Source organism: Tauraco erythrolophus, chromosome 2 (genome assembly GCF_009769465.1).
Source record: "Tauraco erythrolophus isolate bTauEry1 chromosome 2, bTauEry1.pri, whole genome shotgun sequence".
NCBI lineage: Eukaryota > Metazoa > Chordata > Aves > Musophagiformes > Musophagidae > Tauraco > Tauraco erythrolophus.
In genome coordinates this window covers 15,906,017-15,920,974 of record NC_141466.1, presented here as the reverse complement: position 1 = coordinate 15,920,974, position 14,958 = coordinate 15,906,017, and the positions used below count along the sequence as shown (strand labels likewise).

General features: G+C 37.8%; 1 protein-coding gene across 1 annotated transcript in view; it reads right to left on the bottom strand.

Moving 5' to 3' along the window:
* ROS1 (ROS proto-oncogene 1, receptor tyrosine kinase) overlaps positions 1-14,958 on the bottom strand; it is a 76,814-nt gene that overhangs the window by 30,201 nt on the left and 31,655 nt on the right. Inside the window, 8 exon segments of the mRNA XM_086632120.1 lie at positions 426-602; positions 3,133-3,365; positions 8,084-8,225; positions 8,893-9,110; positions 11,579-11,755; positions 12,695-12,981; positions 13,492-13,703; positions 14,446-14,648. Of these exon segments, the coding sequence (XP_086488246.1) occupies positions 426-602; positions 3,133-3,365; positions 8,084-8,225; positions 8,893-9,110; positions 11,579-11,755; positions 12,695-12,981; positions 13,492-13,703; positions 14,446-14,648 (1,649 nt within the window).

Below are 14,958 nucleotides of genomic sequence, written 5' to 3'. Positions count from 1 at the left end.
CCTCTATCACAGGAAAATAAAATTCAGATACTAGGTTGTAGCTGATATTTAAAACTGAAAACTCTTTTCTTCTCTTTCTTGTGCAGGGCAGACATAGGATTTGTAGCTACAAGCCAGGTTGAGGGAGGGCAGTGAGGAAAGAGGGAGAGGACTCTACTGAAACAAGAGACCTGGGAGGAATTCGGTTGGGGTCATCCAGGATGTCCTTTGGCACTATGGAGTATTAAATGCTACAGCTGCACTCCCCCTTGTTCCTGGCAAACACTGCCTCCACCCTGCTCCTTCTGAGCCACTAAGACTGACGTCACCATGCCCAGATTAACCACTCAGGCTCTTCATACACATCTTGCCACCCTGTCCTACTCACCAGGACAAAGTTGGTTAAATTTGCTCTGATTTGGAAAAAAACTAAGGGGTATTTTTACCTCACACAGCTCAAACCAGAAGCTGGTTTCATTGACGTGCAGAGGAGCTCTCCACTCTAGCTGGAAACTGGTATTCCTGGGAACTATATTGACAGGTGCAGCTGGAGTCTCAAAAGTTTTTGCAATAACAGGGATGCTTTCAGAAAACCAGTTCTCATCAGGATGAAAAGCAAGAACCTAGTCAGGAAACAGATGAACTGTACGGTATCAGACCAGTTGGAAAGGTGGCTTTAGCAACTCAGAGTGTTTGGAAGACTAGCTGTTTTCAACAAGACAATATTCAGGCAATATAGATATAGGTGTAGAAATACTATGAGTCTCTCAGCTGTGACATTTTACACACATTTAGGCTGGATGTTCACTGCCTAGATTGCCCTTCCTCAGAGACTCGTCTTGGTTTCTCATTTCATCTTTCTACCAAAACTCTTCTGTCTCTAGAGCTTTCTTAAATCCCACAAGCTCTTACACAGGCATACAGATGTCACTGGGCAGTGTTTAAGAATCATAAAAATGCAAGGTGAGGAGATGCCTTAGCACACTGCCTTCCACTAATTGCAATCAAATATGACTGATGTTTGGGTACGTATACTTACATACATACATATAGGTATGTAGGTATTTTACCATCCAATCATTAACAAAAGCACAAAATCAAATTAAGGATAGAGCAGATCCCCTCCAGCCATCAGCTGAACATCCTCTCAGCCCATGGGGGAACTTTGATAACCACTCTCTCACTGTATGTGATGCACGCAGTGTGCATTCTGCAGACAACATGTTTATTTAATTGCTTTTGAAATTGTCACTCTGGTGATAGTCCTGCTGTTCAGATACATTATTTGTTGTTTTCCTTTTAACCCTTCATCTGTAAAGTGAGAAACAGTATGTTTTGTTCTTAAGAATCCACACTGGACATTCTTGTTCCTCTGTTACCCTCTAGATGCTTGTACAACAACTGTTTATCATTTTGACCTGATACAGTCTTAATAATACCTATATTTGCCCTAATATAGTCCTAGTAAAACTGTGTATGTCCTTAAAATAACTTCAGGTACTGAAGTTACAGAAAGTGGTTTATAATCTCCTTTTTGAAGCTAAGTGTGGCTTTTTTTTGGTAGTTCTATGGGACTTTTGTTCTTCCGAAAGTTACAGAAGATAATTATGAACATTCATAGGCCATTTTTAACCAGCTACTTATGTAGTTTAAGGTCATAAAATGCTGTTGACTTAAATATATATAACCTACATACTCTTTAACGTGCTCTTTCCTTCTCCTGATCTGTTGTGCTACCATTGTCTTCATATAGTTGTGTTAAATACTGAGTCACAAGACTCCTGTTACTAAAAACTAAACAAAAAAAAAGCACTAGCTACTGTAACCTATTCTTCCTTTTGTTTTCCTCTCCAACATACTAACAGAGCCTTTCCAACTGCCTTTTTAGCCCTTGCTACTTTGAATTCCTTTGGTTCCTCCACCTTCTTGATTTTGTCTCCACGTTAAGTTATTCTTTTTTGCTTGTTCTTATGGCAATGACATGTGCTCAGGCAGGTAATGCTGACATTAATTCAGGATGGTGCTTCCCCTGCCCTAGCTGTTCTGAGTCTGACAGCTGGGCTGATATGTCTGCCCCTCAGCTCTCACTGTTCATAGCCCAGCATAACTTCACAAGTCACCAAAGTTTTTGTGCAATGCTGATGTGGGAATTCACATGAACTGCAGCAGCTGATGGATATCTCATTCTGCTGCTTCTGCTAGCTAGTCTGGGACTGGCCTATTATTGTATTTCCTATCTTCCTTTGTCTATGACTTGCCTGGACAGTGGAATAAACTACTTCTTCTGTTGTACTGGTGGTATCATATTTCAATGAAATCTAAAATTAAAAGGTTTGCAATCGCCCTTCAATAATCTTGACTCTAGAAATTGTCTTCAAAGGCCACCAAATAGCCAAGCCCTTACTTGTATTTTAAGTCATTGTTACTCCTCTGCCTTTGTTAAAGTGTCAACGCTGATATATTGTTCTTGTTGTGAACTTTGCATGCATATTTTATAATATACTTTTATTTAAAATGTGACTACGGCAAGACAGGATCTGTCAACTATTAATTCAGTCATCATCTGTATCTCTATGGATATGATACTTTTTGGTTTATTGGACTAAGATATTTTTTTCTAAGTGAGAAATTATTTATTAAAGCAAAAGCAGCAATTGGCAAAATAACTGAGTCTGCTCTCAATGTAATATATAGGGGTTTGTCTTTTATTAAATTTTCAGGTATGTTGCTTTCCTGAGAAAAGCCCTTATCTTTTGGCCATGACCCATTCGCACTTACATAGCCCTATTTGTTGCACTACACCTAGTGCTTCACAGTTCCTTTAAGAACAGAAGTTATCCATCACTTGACTCTCTTTCAGCATGTTGCATGAAGTTTCAGGGCAGTAACAGCAGGTTTGCAATAGAAACTCCTATTTACTCTTGAGATTCATGATGTGCTCCCCAAATAGAAAAGATCTCAGTTCTAAGGATTTAATCTGAACAATCTATGTAGGAATAAATGTTTAATGTTCCTTAAGACTAAAGGACTGAGAAAAGTCTGCCAAGTTTTGAACCTATATTTTGAAAACACACATATATATAACTTTACAGAAGAGGAGTCTAAAGATTTGCAAGTCAGTGAACAAACAGGTAGAGCTGCTTATAATTATACCTTGAATAAATTGTTTGTTTCTGATTGGAGCCCACTGACAGACCACTCAAGTGTCCCATCTGGAAATTCACTTTTTCTCAAGGGTGTCTCTGGGACAGTAGATAATAAATTGACAGAGATTTGATAGCGGATGGATTCTAGAGGTCCATTTGGCTTCAAAGGTTCACTCCAAGATATGTTGATGGTGGTGTCAGACAAAACCACTGCCTTAAGGGAATCAACTGCCTCTGGTACTGAAACAGAAAGAAAAATTAATCTCCTTTCAGGTACAGATCTCACTAGAGGGTTTTTTGTTTATATTTAGAGAAGTCAAGAAATGTCACTGAGGAAAGAAAAAGTGAATATGATCCATTTACAGGACTGACACTCTACTCTTGTTAAAACTGATGTTCTTGTATAGTCAGTCAGTTGCAGACAAGTTCAAAATATCTTGAGAGACTTTTTTAGTGTCTCCTTGGCTATTCTACCATACAAGCAGACAAAAAAACCCCAACCAAACAAAAAAAAAAAACAGCTGCTGTCCTATACCTCTACATTTGTAGTCGTATCACTAAATTCCTGCTCTCTCTTTGTTTCCTAATCAGGGTCTCAGACACGAGTTTAGTATGGTGCTTACTTGGATATGCACTAGAAAAAGTACCTATGCACTATTCCAATTGGAAAGTCTTTTCCTGAATAGAAAAGTCTGCAGGCAGAAACCCCAAAACTCAGCATTGTTCTCCATCATTTACAATTTTGCTCAGAAATACATGGTCTGGCTGAGCTGTGTAAGCAAGAAACTGGGTTGCTGGTCTGATGTCCATGCCAGCTGGTTACTCACTAATAGTTTTGGAAAAATCAACCCTTCCTTTGAAGCTTTGAGATCACAGACTGAAATAATATATGACACTCCTCAACTCTACATTAAAAATTCTTTTTTCCTATTGAACTGTACAGATAAGTAAAAAGTTTACGAGTCATTACAATATCTGTGTTCCCAACATATCAGAATGATGAGTACATATGGTATAATTTATGTCCTAGTAGCAAGACTGCATATTATTTAAGTGAAATGTGCAGAAGCTAGACTCGTAAAGACAAATTTCTCATTTCACTAGCTAAAACATGTGGAGTAAGAGTGACACTCTGTGGCAAGAGCAATGCAATCATTTTTCCAAGTTGTCTCCCTTTCTTTTTCATTCCCACGATCTTGCTATTGGTTGGAAAGTACAGATTAATCCAAGCTTCTTTCATTTCGTGACAGAATTGAGGGGAAGACAGAGGGAATTCACACAGCTTCAGAGGTGTGAAATAGCGTACACGCTTCCAGAGGCTCTATCAGCATCTGATTACAATTTAAACTAGCTGTTAGATTCATGAAATTGAGAACATAAGTGTCAGGACGCATATACATTCTATTTACAGCTGGTTAGAAATTTTTCAACAAATTGTGAAAATCTCTGAATGCTGATACACACACATACTAAAAACGCTCAAGGTCTGGTGGCTGGTGTGTTCTGATACTTTGGTTATTTTTAATTTTTTGTCTAGGACTTTATTTTGATCCTGACATTTTATTTTGTCCCAACTAGAGAAGCCTATTCTGAGTTTCATGTTTCATCTTAACTTGAGACTGAAAAATCTAATTTCAGCAGAATGACCCAGTCTCGTATTTCATATGTTACCTTTGTGTTTCACCACTGAAAGGGTGTACATTGCTGTAGGATGGCTCAGTTTACCACACAAAGAAGCAATGGTGTGAATTCTTACCACATCCCAATAGCATTCAATCTTAATCAATCAATATGTCATACAAATTTTACAATACAAATGTAGATTCCCATGCAAAGAATTGAAATTTACTTATCATAGGCCAGTTTTCTTTTTTACCATAGACTCTTTAGGAATGTACTCATAATATTCAGAGAACCACATAGGATGAGAACCTATTTGCTTGATGCTGCACATGCTAAGAGATCTAACTGTTAAGACAAAAAAACACCTTCCATGATTGGAAGAGACTTTCCAAAGTACAGCATCTCTGGATCCCAAAAGAAGAGTGGTAGTGTACCTGTACCTCTTGTTCCACTTTCATTTGAAAGATGAAAAGAGGTTCATCTTAAACAGAGGCTTTCTTAAGGGGAAAAATGTGACTGCTACCAGGACAAGCCAGCCCTCCTGTAGCTGGATTAAGAGAGATAATGCCCAAGGATCAGGTGCTACTGTGCCTCTCAATTTCACTTCTTCACCCTCTCTCAGAGAACTGCTCCAACTCTGCAGGACAAGAGCCAGGCAAGAAAACTAGTGAAAGTGGAGGCTATAGCATTTCCACAACACCATGAGTTCAACAGAAATCATCCCTAGATACCATCTCCCTAGTCTTTCCTGCAAAACACACATAGGCTGCCATGTAGGCTTGGCTATAATTCTGCCTGGCTGACTTTGGTGTTATCAGAGGTACCTGATGGCTCTGCAAGTGGTGAGTTTCTGTGGATCAAGCTGACCCTGGATGGTGACGTCAGGCACAATAAATGGAGCACAGCTGCAGAGTAAATCTGACACAACAGAAGAGCGAGCAAGTGCTTTGCATACTGCAGGGAATAGCTAGCTCTCATTATATTTTTCCACGTTTTCATCAAGTGAGTCCAGCAGCATCACTCCAGCGATGAGAAAATTATCTGAAGAGCAGCACAAAGGCAAGTCTGCATGAAGACAAATACAAGTGCGCGTGTGCACACATACAGGTGCAAAACAAGAAAAAGTGCTGAGCAAGGTACTTCTATTGTGTTGGGTTACAAGGCAAGACAACACAACACAGGAAAAGGCATAGCATGCATCTTCAGATGATCCTTTTCTTTCTGGAAGATACCAAGAGCTTCAGGGAAACTGGGACAGTACCTGCCCCACAATTGCAAACAGGCAGAGCGAAGCAGGGAGTGAGCAGAAGACTCTTCCTGCCCTAATTAAGGTATTTCCAACCACAGAAGGCATCTAGCTCAGACTAGGAGTATTCTCAAAGTATAAGAACATCTTGAACTCAGGCTGCCTGTGAATCCCAGTATCCCTTGTGGTATTTGAGGAAAGCTTCTGGGCCATGTTGTCTTCAAGGACAGATGGGAGACATCATGGCACTCACTGCCAGCACCTAAGTCTGCATTAAAGTGCAGCAGAGAGTTGAGTTTCCTCTCTATGACATGCCACAAGTTTCATTAAGTATGACAAGATGAGCAGTCAGTAGTTCTGAACTCAAACAGAGGGCTGAATCCACAAAGAAAAATAGCATTTCTGGTTTCTATTTGGTTAGGGAACTGAGGTAGCACCAGATCTATGTTCTTCAATGGAAACTCCAGAACAGGGTGGAGAGGATAACTATGAAGGTAAAGGGTGAAGGACAAATGCAAGAGAAGACACAGTAAGAAATATACCAGTGATCAGGCAAAATCATATCTCCCTATGGTCAGGTGGATAATCAGTGTGTGCTGAGTGGAGTTACAGATCCCCCATAATGTAACACAGGCTACACATTAACAGCAGAAGTGTTACAGAAGTCCCTCACTTCTTGTTCTGGAAAGTGTGCCCTAAAGAAAACAAGTGTGTTTAACATGACTGAGTTCTCTAAGAGAGCACTGAAGAGATGGACAGTCCTTTGGAGTGTAACAACAGAATGGGAAATTTGCAAAATCACACACTCGAAGCAGGAAGTGGAGGAGGTGTTAGACTAGACACATTTCTTGAGCTACATCATCAGGTAATACAACACACATATGTATTATGTGAGGTGAAAACTGGCGTTATAAACTAGACATGCTACAGAACTACAGGCCCAGCTCTAAAATAATCAAGAACCAACTTGAATAACAAGCTTTATAGAGTTTAGATGCTCTTGATCAAGTTTTCTCTTCTCTTTTCTTTAGTTTTTCATTCTTTTTTTCAAAAGCAACTTTGTACTCAAGGGGAAACCTCTACAATAAAATACGTCTTTCACTTGCACTGCATCTTGTCTCTTACGGACAGCAGTATGTTCTGGTTTTCCCCAAATGTAGCCTTGGCTTGTCACTTTGTGAACGCTTCCTGCTTTTCCAGAAAGTGAGCTGTGCTCCTGTTATCCTTTTCTAGGCGGCAGCTATCTGCTCCCTTAGGCCCTGCTACAAGCTCTTGTCCCTGTCCTCTTCCATTGCATCAGCAGGTGACACCTCATCACAGAGCACAGAGGTAGCTCCACTTAAACACAATTACATTTGGCTGCTTTGCCATCATATCCTGGCCTCTTGCTTCCACTCATACCTCTCTCACCCATTCATTCCCACCAAGTTTCTTAGCCTCCTTCTGCCATAATTGGATACCTTCATTGACATATTTATTTTTAGGTAAACCCTAACCAGTCCACTCTCTGTCTTAATGACACAGTGAACATTCAAGTTCAAGGCAGTACTCCTAGCCTTCTTCTTCTAGTGTGAAAGGGACTGAGAAGGATACATCAAAATTCTTGAAACCAGCTAAAAATCTGCTATTGGTGTTCAGGCCAAGAGAAGTAAAAATGAAGTGTTGTCTTTTCAGCCTGGTTCACAATAAACCAAATCCACATTACTACAAGAAACAGTAATTATGAGAATAATGTCAAGCCAAGGGGAAAAACCTTAATGCTGCCTGAATACATAATGCACATATTTAAACATACGTAACCACAAGTACATTCAACACAATTTATTGAAGTGTGGTCCAAGGCAGAAACTGCAACTGTTTAGCCACTTTTAACCATAATCTTTCCTCAGGAAGCTGATGAGCAAAAGCATTAAATGCATACATGTCTTCTTCATCAAGTCTGGTTGCCAAAACCTTGTGAACATCTACGCAGATTACATATCAAGCAGAAAATGTCTTTGCTTTCTGATTTTCAACCCAAACTTACACACACCTTCCTTTAACTGAGGTGAGAATTCTGTTCAAAATCAGAATAAAATGTAAAACAAACCTCCATACAGAGTTGTGCCAAGTGTCTCTTTTCCCATAGGCAGAACTTCCTGATCTGAATAGTAGTTTTTCACTGCGACTTGCATGACGTAACTTGAAAATGGCTGTAGATTGTCTATGACAGCAATAGGACTCTGAAATTCCTGTAATTTGAAATCAGATAATAAACGTATTCTTAAAAAAGAGAGTCATATATCACACTTATCATCTGTCAATGAAATGAGTGTTAAAAAATAATACAGTAGTGCTTTTGTTTTCTAATACAATTTAGTGTTTAAAAAAGAATGTTAAAATTACGTTTTGGGCAATAGGTCACCACAGAAAACACTAAAAAACAAGCTGAGGTGCAATTAGAATGGCTACAACAGCACATTGCTCAGTGACTGGTACTTAAATTGGAAATGGCAAAGTCCAAAAAAATGTAACAGAAGAAAAAATTACTAAGGCAAGTACAACTACCACAAAACACATAAAGGCAAACCATATGGACCATGGACAGAGTCAAGAGTTATTTAAACAGATTAATATCAACCACAACTGCTCTTTTTACAAGTAGAAACTGAAGACCCATTTCAACAGGATTTTAGCAAACACATGTTAAAAAGTAGAGGAGTACTTGCACAAAGGAAAGCTAAGGAATCTATGGCTTAACAAATACCAAACAGAAAGAGGAATTACTGTTGAGGATGTAGCGATGGAGTAGCTCCTGGATAGAAAGTTACAGAATGGTTTATAAAATGACTAGAAGTGATATCACAGTCCTTGTTTATATATGATATCAAGTGCATTTTTCCTTCAAAATAGCCATACCAATGTCTTTTGCTGTAAAGCAGACAAATTGTAACTTGAATTCCTGCGGTTGTTAGTCATTTGTCCAAGAAATACCAGATATGTTGGGGTAGGCTGCGATATGCTGGGGCATAGCTGCTGTGGTGTGACAGATGGCAAGCTTAACGTAAAACTGGTGTTCGTTGTATCAATGATAATGGGTTTCTCCATGTCTGGCAATAGCATCAGGCATCTTTTATCTAGGAAAGACATCAAAAAATTTAAAAAAAAAATAGTTACTGCTGGACCAATCCAAACTTGCATGGGATTCCACCACCATTCCTACGAGAAAGCATAACCACAAATTATTCTCTCTGCTTTCACAAACAGAAACAGAAAAATAATCCCACCTAAATGTACTTTATTAGATTATTTTCATGGACACAAAAATAGCAGTCATCAAAGTAAAGTCTCATTTATTTTTTATAAGATACAGATTTACTAAAGGTACAGATTTACTAAAGAATTTAGCTTCTTCTTTAAGCACCTAAATACTTTGGAAATCCAGATCCTGGTTGCTGTATTATCAAGTGCAGTACACACTGATGAGTCCAAACTTGCTTGTCACAGGAAAGACAGATATGCAGAACAGAGAGTACCTTTCTTTAGAAATCAAATGTTCTCTCTTTTCTTCCAAACAGCTTTTCATGTGTAAGGTTCATAATAACAACAGGGAAAGAGGAGACAAATTTCAGAAGGAGAAAAGGGGCCTATAGGGAGATAACTACACTCTCTGACAGTAAACAAAAAATAACAAAAGAAAACCTCTCATCACCTGAGGTACTTTTTCAAAACAAATTAAAAATATATTAAATGGACTTGCTGCCAAGAAGGAAAATATTAAGGTGCGTGCATAAAGAAGATGGTACAAGGACAAAAGTCTGCCCTTAGGCCAGAACTCTCAACATGGTTGAGATCTTGTCTCTCTAAGTGAGCAACCCTGCCATTCCTACTAAAGGCAGGTCCATGCATATAAGGGAAGGAGAATAAAGAGATCTGTTCAACAGAAATAAAAGTAAGGTTGAATCTGTCAATTTTACAGTTACTCAAAGCAGTAAAACTCCTATGGGAAAAGTCCCAGATGGAATAAAGAACTGAGTCATTTTCAGAGTTAAAGTTTCTGTCAGGCAGTTCCATAGAAATGTGTTTACCCTGACAAGAAAATCCTTCACTACATATTCAGTCCCCTTCCTCCTAACCCTGAAGATAAATCATTCTCTCACAGAATCTGTGACAGGACAATAATTTTAACTGAGTACTTCTGATGTGTTAAATGATCAACTGACATCACATCTCTGGATGGCAATTAAATAGGTTAGAATGAAAAGAAACTCTAGTAGTACTCCTTGCTCTCATCACTAGAGCAAGAAAAAGCATGTCAGTCAACCCAGCTGGTCTTTGCAAACGTTGCTTTTTCACATACACACCGTTTGCTTTCAGTACTAAGAAGGAGAAGAAAATAGTTCTTTTTCTTATTTTAGTACTTCATTTACTTTTATCTTAAACTTGTGTGAATAATTCTGTGCATTGCCTCCCTGCTACCCTCACCCAAATGCCAAGGCTGTGTATTCATCCAAATATATTTGCAGTGGTGAATGTAAATAAGAAGAGCTCTGTGGGGATCTCCGGGTAGAAATAATCCCTTTGGACTGAAATTCAGTTCTTCCCTTTCTGCACCAGCTCAGCCTGAGGCTCTTGCAGGAAACCCTGTCCCTTGGGATAGGGATTGGTACATTCTGTACCAGGGCCAAACCAGGCTCCTGCACCAGGGCCAAGCCCACACAGATCTCATGGGAACAAACTTGCCCAAAGTGCTGGTAAGAAGAACCTGGGCACTGGTCAGAGCAGCTGCAAGCAAAAGCAATTCTACTGGCTGCCCAAAACAGCATGAAATTGTTTTATTCCAACAAGTCTATCCTCTTAAAATATTCTCTTGTGTATTTGTCAGATTTTTATGCAAAAATGAAGTTGAAGAATTATTTTGAATGTATTCATCATGCTACTAGTTATTCTAAATCTCTGCATTTACAAAGATAATACTTTCAGTTACCATGAATCCTAACTTTCTATTAAAATTAGTTTTTATTTCTTTCATTATCATTCTACAAAGGTTTGTTTAAAACATTTGTATTTTTAAGTGCTGCCTGGGTGTACTACAATGTAAGCTGTAATTGCCTCTCAAGTACTTCTTTATAAATTATTTCAGTAAGCACAGTTCTTATCTCTTTGTCTTTGGAAGGGCAGACCACCTTTTTTTCAGCTTTGCAAACTTGTGAACAAAACCAGAAATCTGTATCATAACAGGGACCATTATCAAATTTTTGCTACAACACTTTGCGGACACTTTTGCTCTTTTTCTGTGCTTTAATGTGCAACACCTTTTCTAAATCTCTAGGTCTGACACAACTTTGAAAATACGCATGGTTTGGCATTAACAATCTGAGCCTTTGAAACACAGGCAATATTCATCATGATGACCTTCCATGTGATCCAGCACAAGGCCAGCCCTTATATTTATCCTTTTAAAAATGTTTCCCTCTGGAAGGTTCCTGAATCCATAAAGCATACTTTACAAGAGCCAGCACACACAGATAGCATGATCTACAACTCAAATACATGCTCTGAAAAATATTTGTTACATTTACGGAACAACCCAAATCTCCTCTACCTGGATACAACTGCTCCGCCGAGCTGTAGGCTAAGATTTTCAGCTTATGATTCACTCTTTTCTGAAGAAAGTGTCTTGTGCTTTCTTTATTTGCTAGCCAAATTTCAGTGTATTCCTCCATTTCAATGCTCCAGTATATAAATTTCTTATCTACAGTCAAGCTGCTAATTTTCTCACCTGTAGGGAAACATTGTATAGTTAAGCTTCAGAATAAACACTGAGCAGCCAATTTTACCAGAGCAGATGGGTGCTTGTATTCACAGTGAGTCAATACAGGTCAGTGTCTCGTTCATACCATATCTTCAAAGACCTTCCCTGGAAAAGAGATTTCTTATACTTTCCAATAGATCTCATGAAGCTGAGACACTGTTATTTCAGTTCACAAGTGTAGATTTGAAGGCTTTTTATTATCCATAGTCATGAGAACTGTGATTCAATTCACAAACACCAGAAATAAAACACAAGAGCAAAAGTTGTCCATAGAAACTTTCATCATTTTTCCAAGATGAAAACCACAGTGCTCTGCCATTTCCCAGGAACAGTTAAGACAGCTCCTCTGGTAACAGAACAGCTTTAGCAGCACTCCTCCAGAATCGAGCTGAAAACTGAGCAACCAAGATTAAGTGTTACCGTTACAAGTGCAACATAGATAAATTGTCATACAAGACCCTATGTGCATGAAGCACCCTCCCCACATATTGAAGTCTGCAATGTCACTTTCAGGCATAACTAGAGGTGGTATTGTATCTATTTGTTGAGATAAATTGTAGTAGGTGTATCTAATATGAAACCCTAGCAAAATAATGCGTTAATCCTAGAAGCGAAATCTATTGACAGGTAGCATTTGAGGCTGTAGGTTCTCCATTTGATTTACATCTTAGTAGGATACATACTTGCATTGGTAAATAGCCTCACACTGCTCTTTCTCCTAGTTTATGTCGACACTGTAAACAACTGGAAACAAAGAACACAAACATTTTGCCCATGTTGTCTATAAATAAATCAATTTTATAAAGAAGGTGCTTCATGAATGTTATTTTGCTGAGATGAGCATTGTACGATGTAAGAGACAGCAAGAATCACAAACTACCTAGAAACGTAACAGAGCACTCAGACCTTGAAAACTTGGTATTTTGGTAATTCTCCAGCAGTGGCAACCATCCACATCTGAGGCCCATATTTCATTGCTTCCTCTGATAAAGAGCAGCTGAGGATTCTTGGAGTCAGACACATCTAAGCTCATAGGTCTTCCTAGCTCTGCTTCTGCCACGTTGCAGGTGCAGTAGCTCCTCGTCTGTTCTTCTACTGATACGTATCCCAAAATGTGATGCACGGTGTTATTCAGAACATCATAATAAAACATGTGGCTGCCATAATCAAGCTCTTCCATCCAGTACAAGCGGCTATCAAATAAAATGCATTGCTTACAGTAGAAAAACTTTAATCTGAGCGATCTGCCCTAAATGCAGTCCTGCAAGTGACTACGGTCCCAAACCTCTCAAACATTTAAAACAAGGTAACCACGGTAGCATACTTGCAGAGCGATTCCAGGTGTTTAAAGGATATTTTTGGATGAAAGGTCACAACAATCGACTACTCTGACTAAAATAGTTACTGTAAAAACTTGTTGTCTGATGCTGACTTTCATTTGTATCACTTAAATAGAAGAATCTAAAAGTATTTAAGTATCATTTGAAATCTTTACTCAAATACAGCCATCTTTTTGACATTATATATGTCCAAGCTCAGCTAGTAGTATAAAAGTAGAACTACACCCAGAAATTTCTGAGATATACACAATCCATAAGACTCATATACTACCAAAAGTTCTTTTTGGTCCTTAACAATTGATGATTTCATGAAAATCATGTTTAAAATATAGTTTAAAAATTTATTAGTAATATATGCCTTACCTTAAGAAAGGATATGACAACAGAGATGATACAGTTGAGTTGCTTTTACCCAGCTGTATGTTCAAGGCTTTTAGAGATTTTATCTTGACCTCAAGATCAATAACAAATATTTGAGTCTCATTCCACGGTGTTTTCAGGGCAACAAAGAGATGTCTTGCAATCCAGTCAACTGTGATGGCTGTCGCATTGCAAAGATATGCATCTTTGAAAATCTTAAGAAAAAAATAAAAACATTACTAAAACTGCTTGAGAGCAGAATTTTCCCACCTGACACTAGGACATTATGAAATTAGATTTATTTCCAAAATAAATAAACTACTTGGCAAGTAGAAGTCAAAATATAAAGAGACAGCATGGAATTAAGAATCCTATGTTTTTACACAAATTACAACTTTTGTTTCACAAATATCAATTGTTGATTCCATGTTGCTTCCATATTCTTGAAATAAGAATGAAATTAAATTAAATTAAATTACATTTGATACAAAAAAAATACATTTATTGTATTTAACAGTGCGAATTTTAAATTACATGTCTGTTGAAATATCTTATCAACAAAGCACATGTCAGTAAAATCATATATGTTTAACAGGAAAACTTTACCAATGGCATACTCTGGCCTATTTTAATAGCTATTAATGATAAAATAATTGAAGTCCAAATTTTATCATATTATACATATTTTTATTGTACTTCTAGAAAGGAAATTTATTCAGCTAATTTCTTTCATATTACACCTCATACTGACAGTCATTAAGAAAACTGTATTTTTTCAGTTCTGTTTTTCCCTTTGTATTTTGCCATTAAATGTGCTTTGTTCATCATGCTGCTTTTTTTCTGTTTCAAACATGCAGTTTTGATTTCTTTAAAATCATAATTAGCCCCAAAATAGTGACAATATTGGCCACATATTTTTCTAGATTCTCTCAAGAAAGAAAATGAACAAAGGAATACCTGAAACTTTGAAGTAGTCTGTATATTCAGAAGAAAAAGAGAATCTTCTACAATATAGTACACTTTTTCATCATCAGCAGTATAACAGATGTCCTTTACATCTATCTCTGCTGAAAGTTCCCATATGGTATAATTATTGTCTATGTCAGTAAGAAACAACTTGTTGGCAGAAACAGTTATAAGAGTTGGGACAGGGAAAAGATCTGGAAGGAAAAGGGCACAGCAGAATTAACAAGAAACATTCTAGACCACAGCAGTCATTCATAAGGAAAGGAAGTACAAAATAAAAATAAATGATGGCCCTGCATAAATTATATTTGGTTGTATGTCACCATAAATAAATCAAATAATGAGATGTCTTCTTGTCATCACATGCTCATTAGTTTTTTTCTTAAAAAACTCATATGTTTTTTCAGTGGCATTGTAGATGCTTGACTAACAAATTTAAGCCTAGTAAAAATGTTTGCTCACTTAATTAACTTTAACAGCCCAACTAGAAATAGCCTATGATCC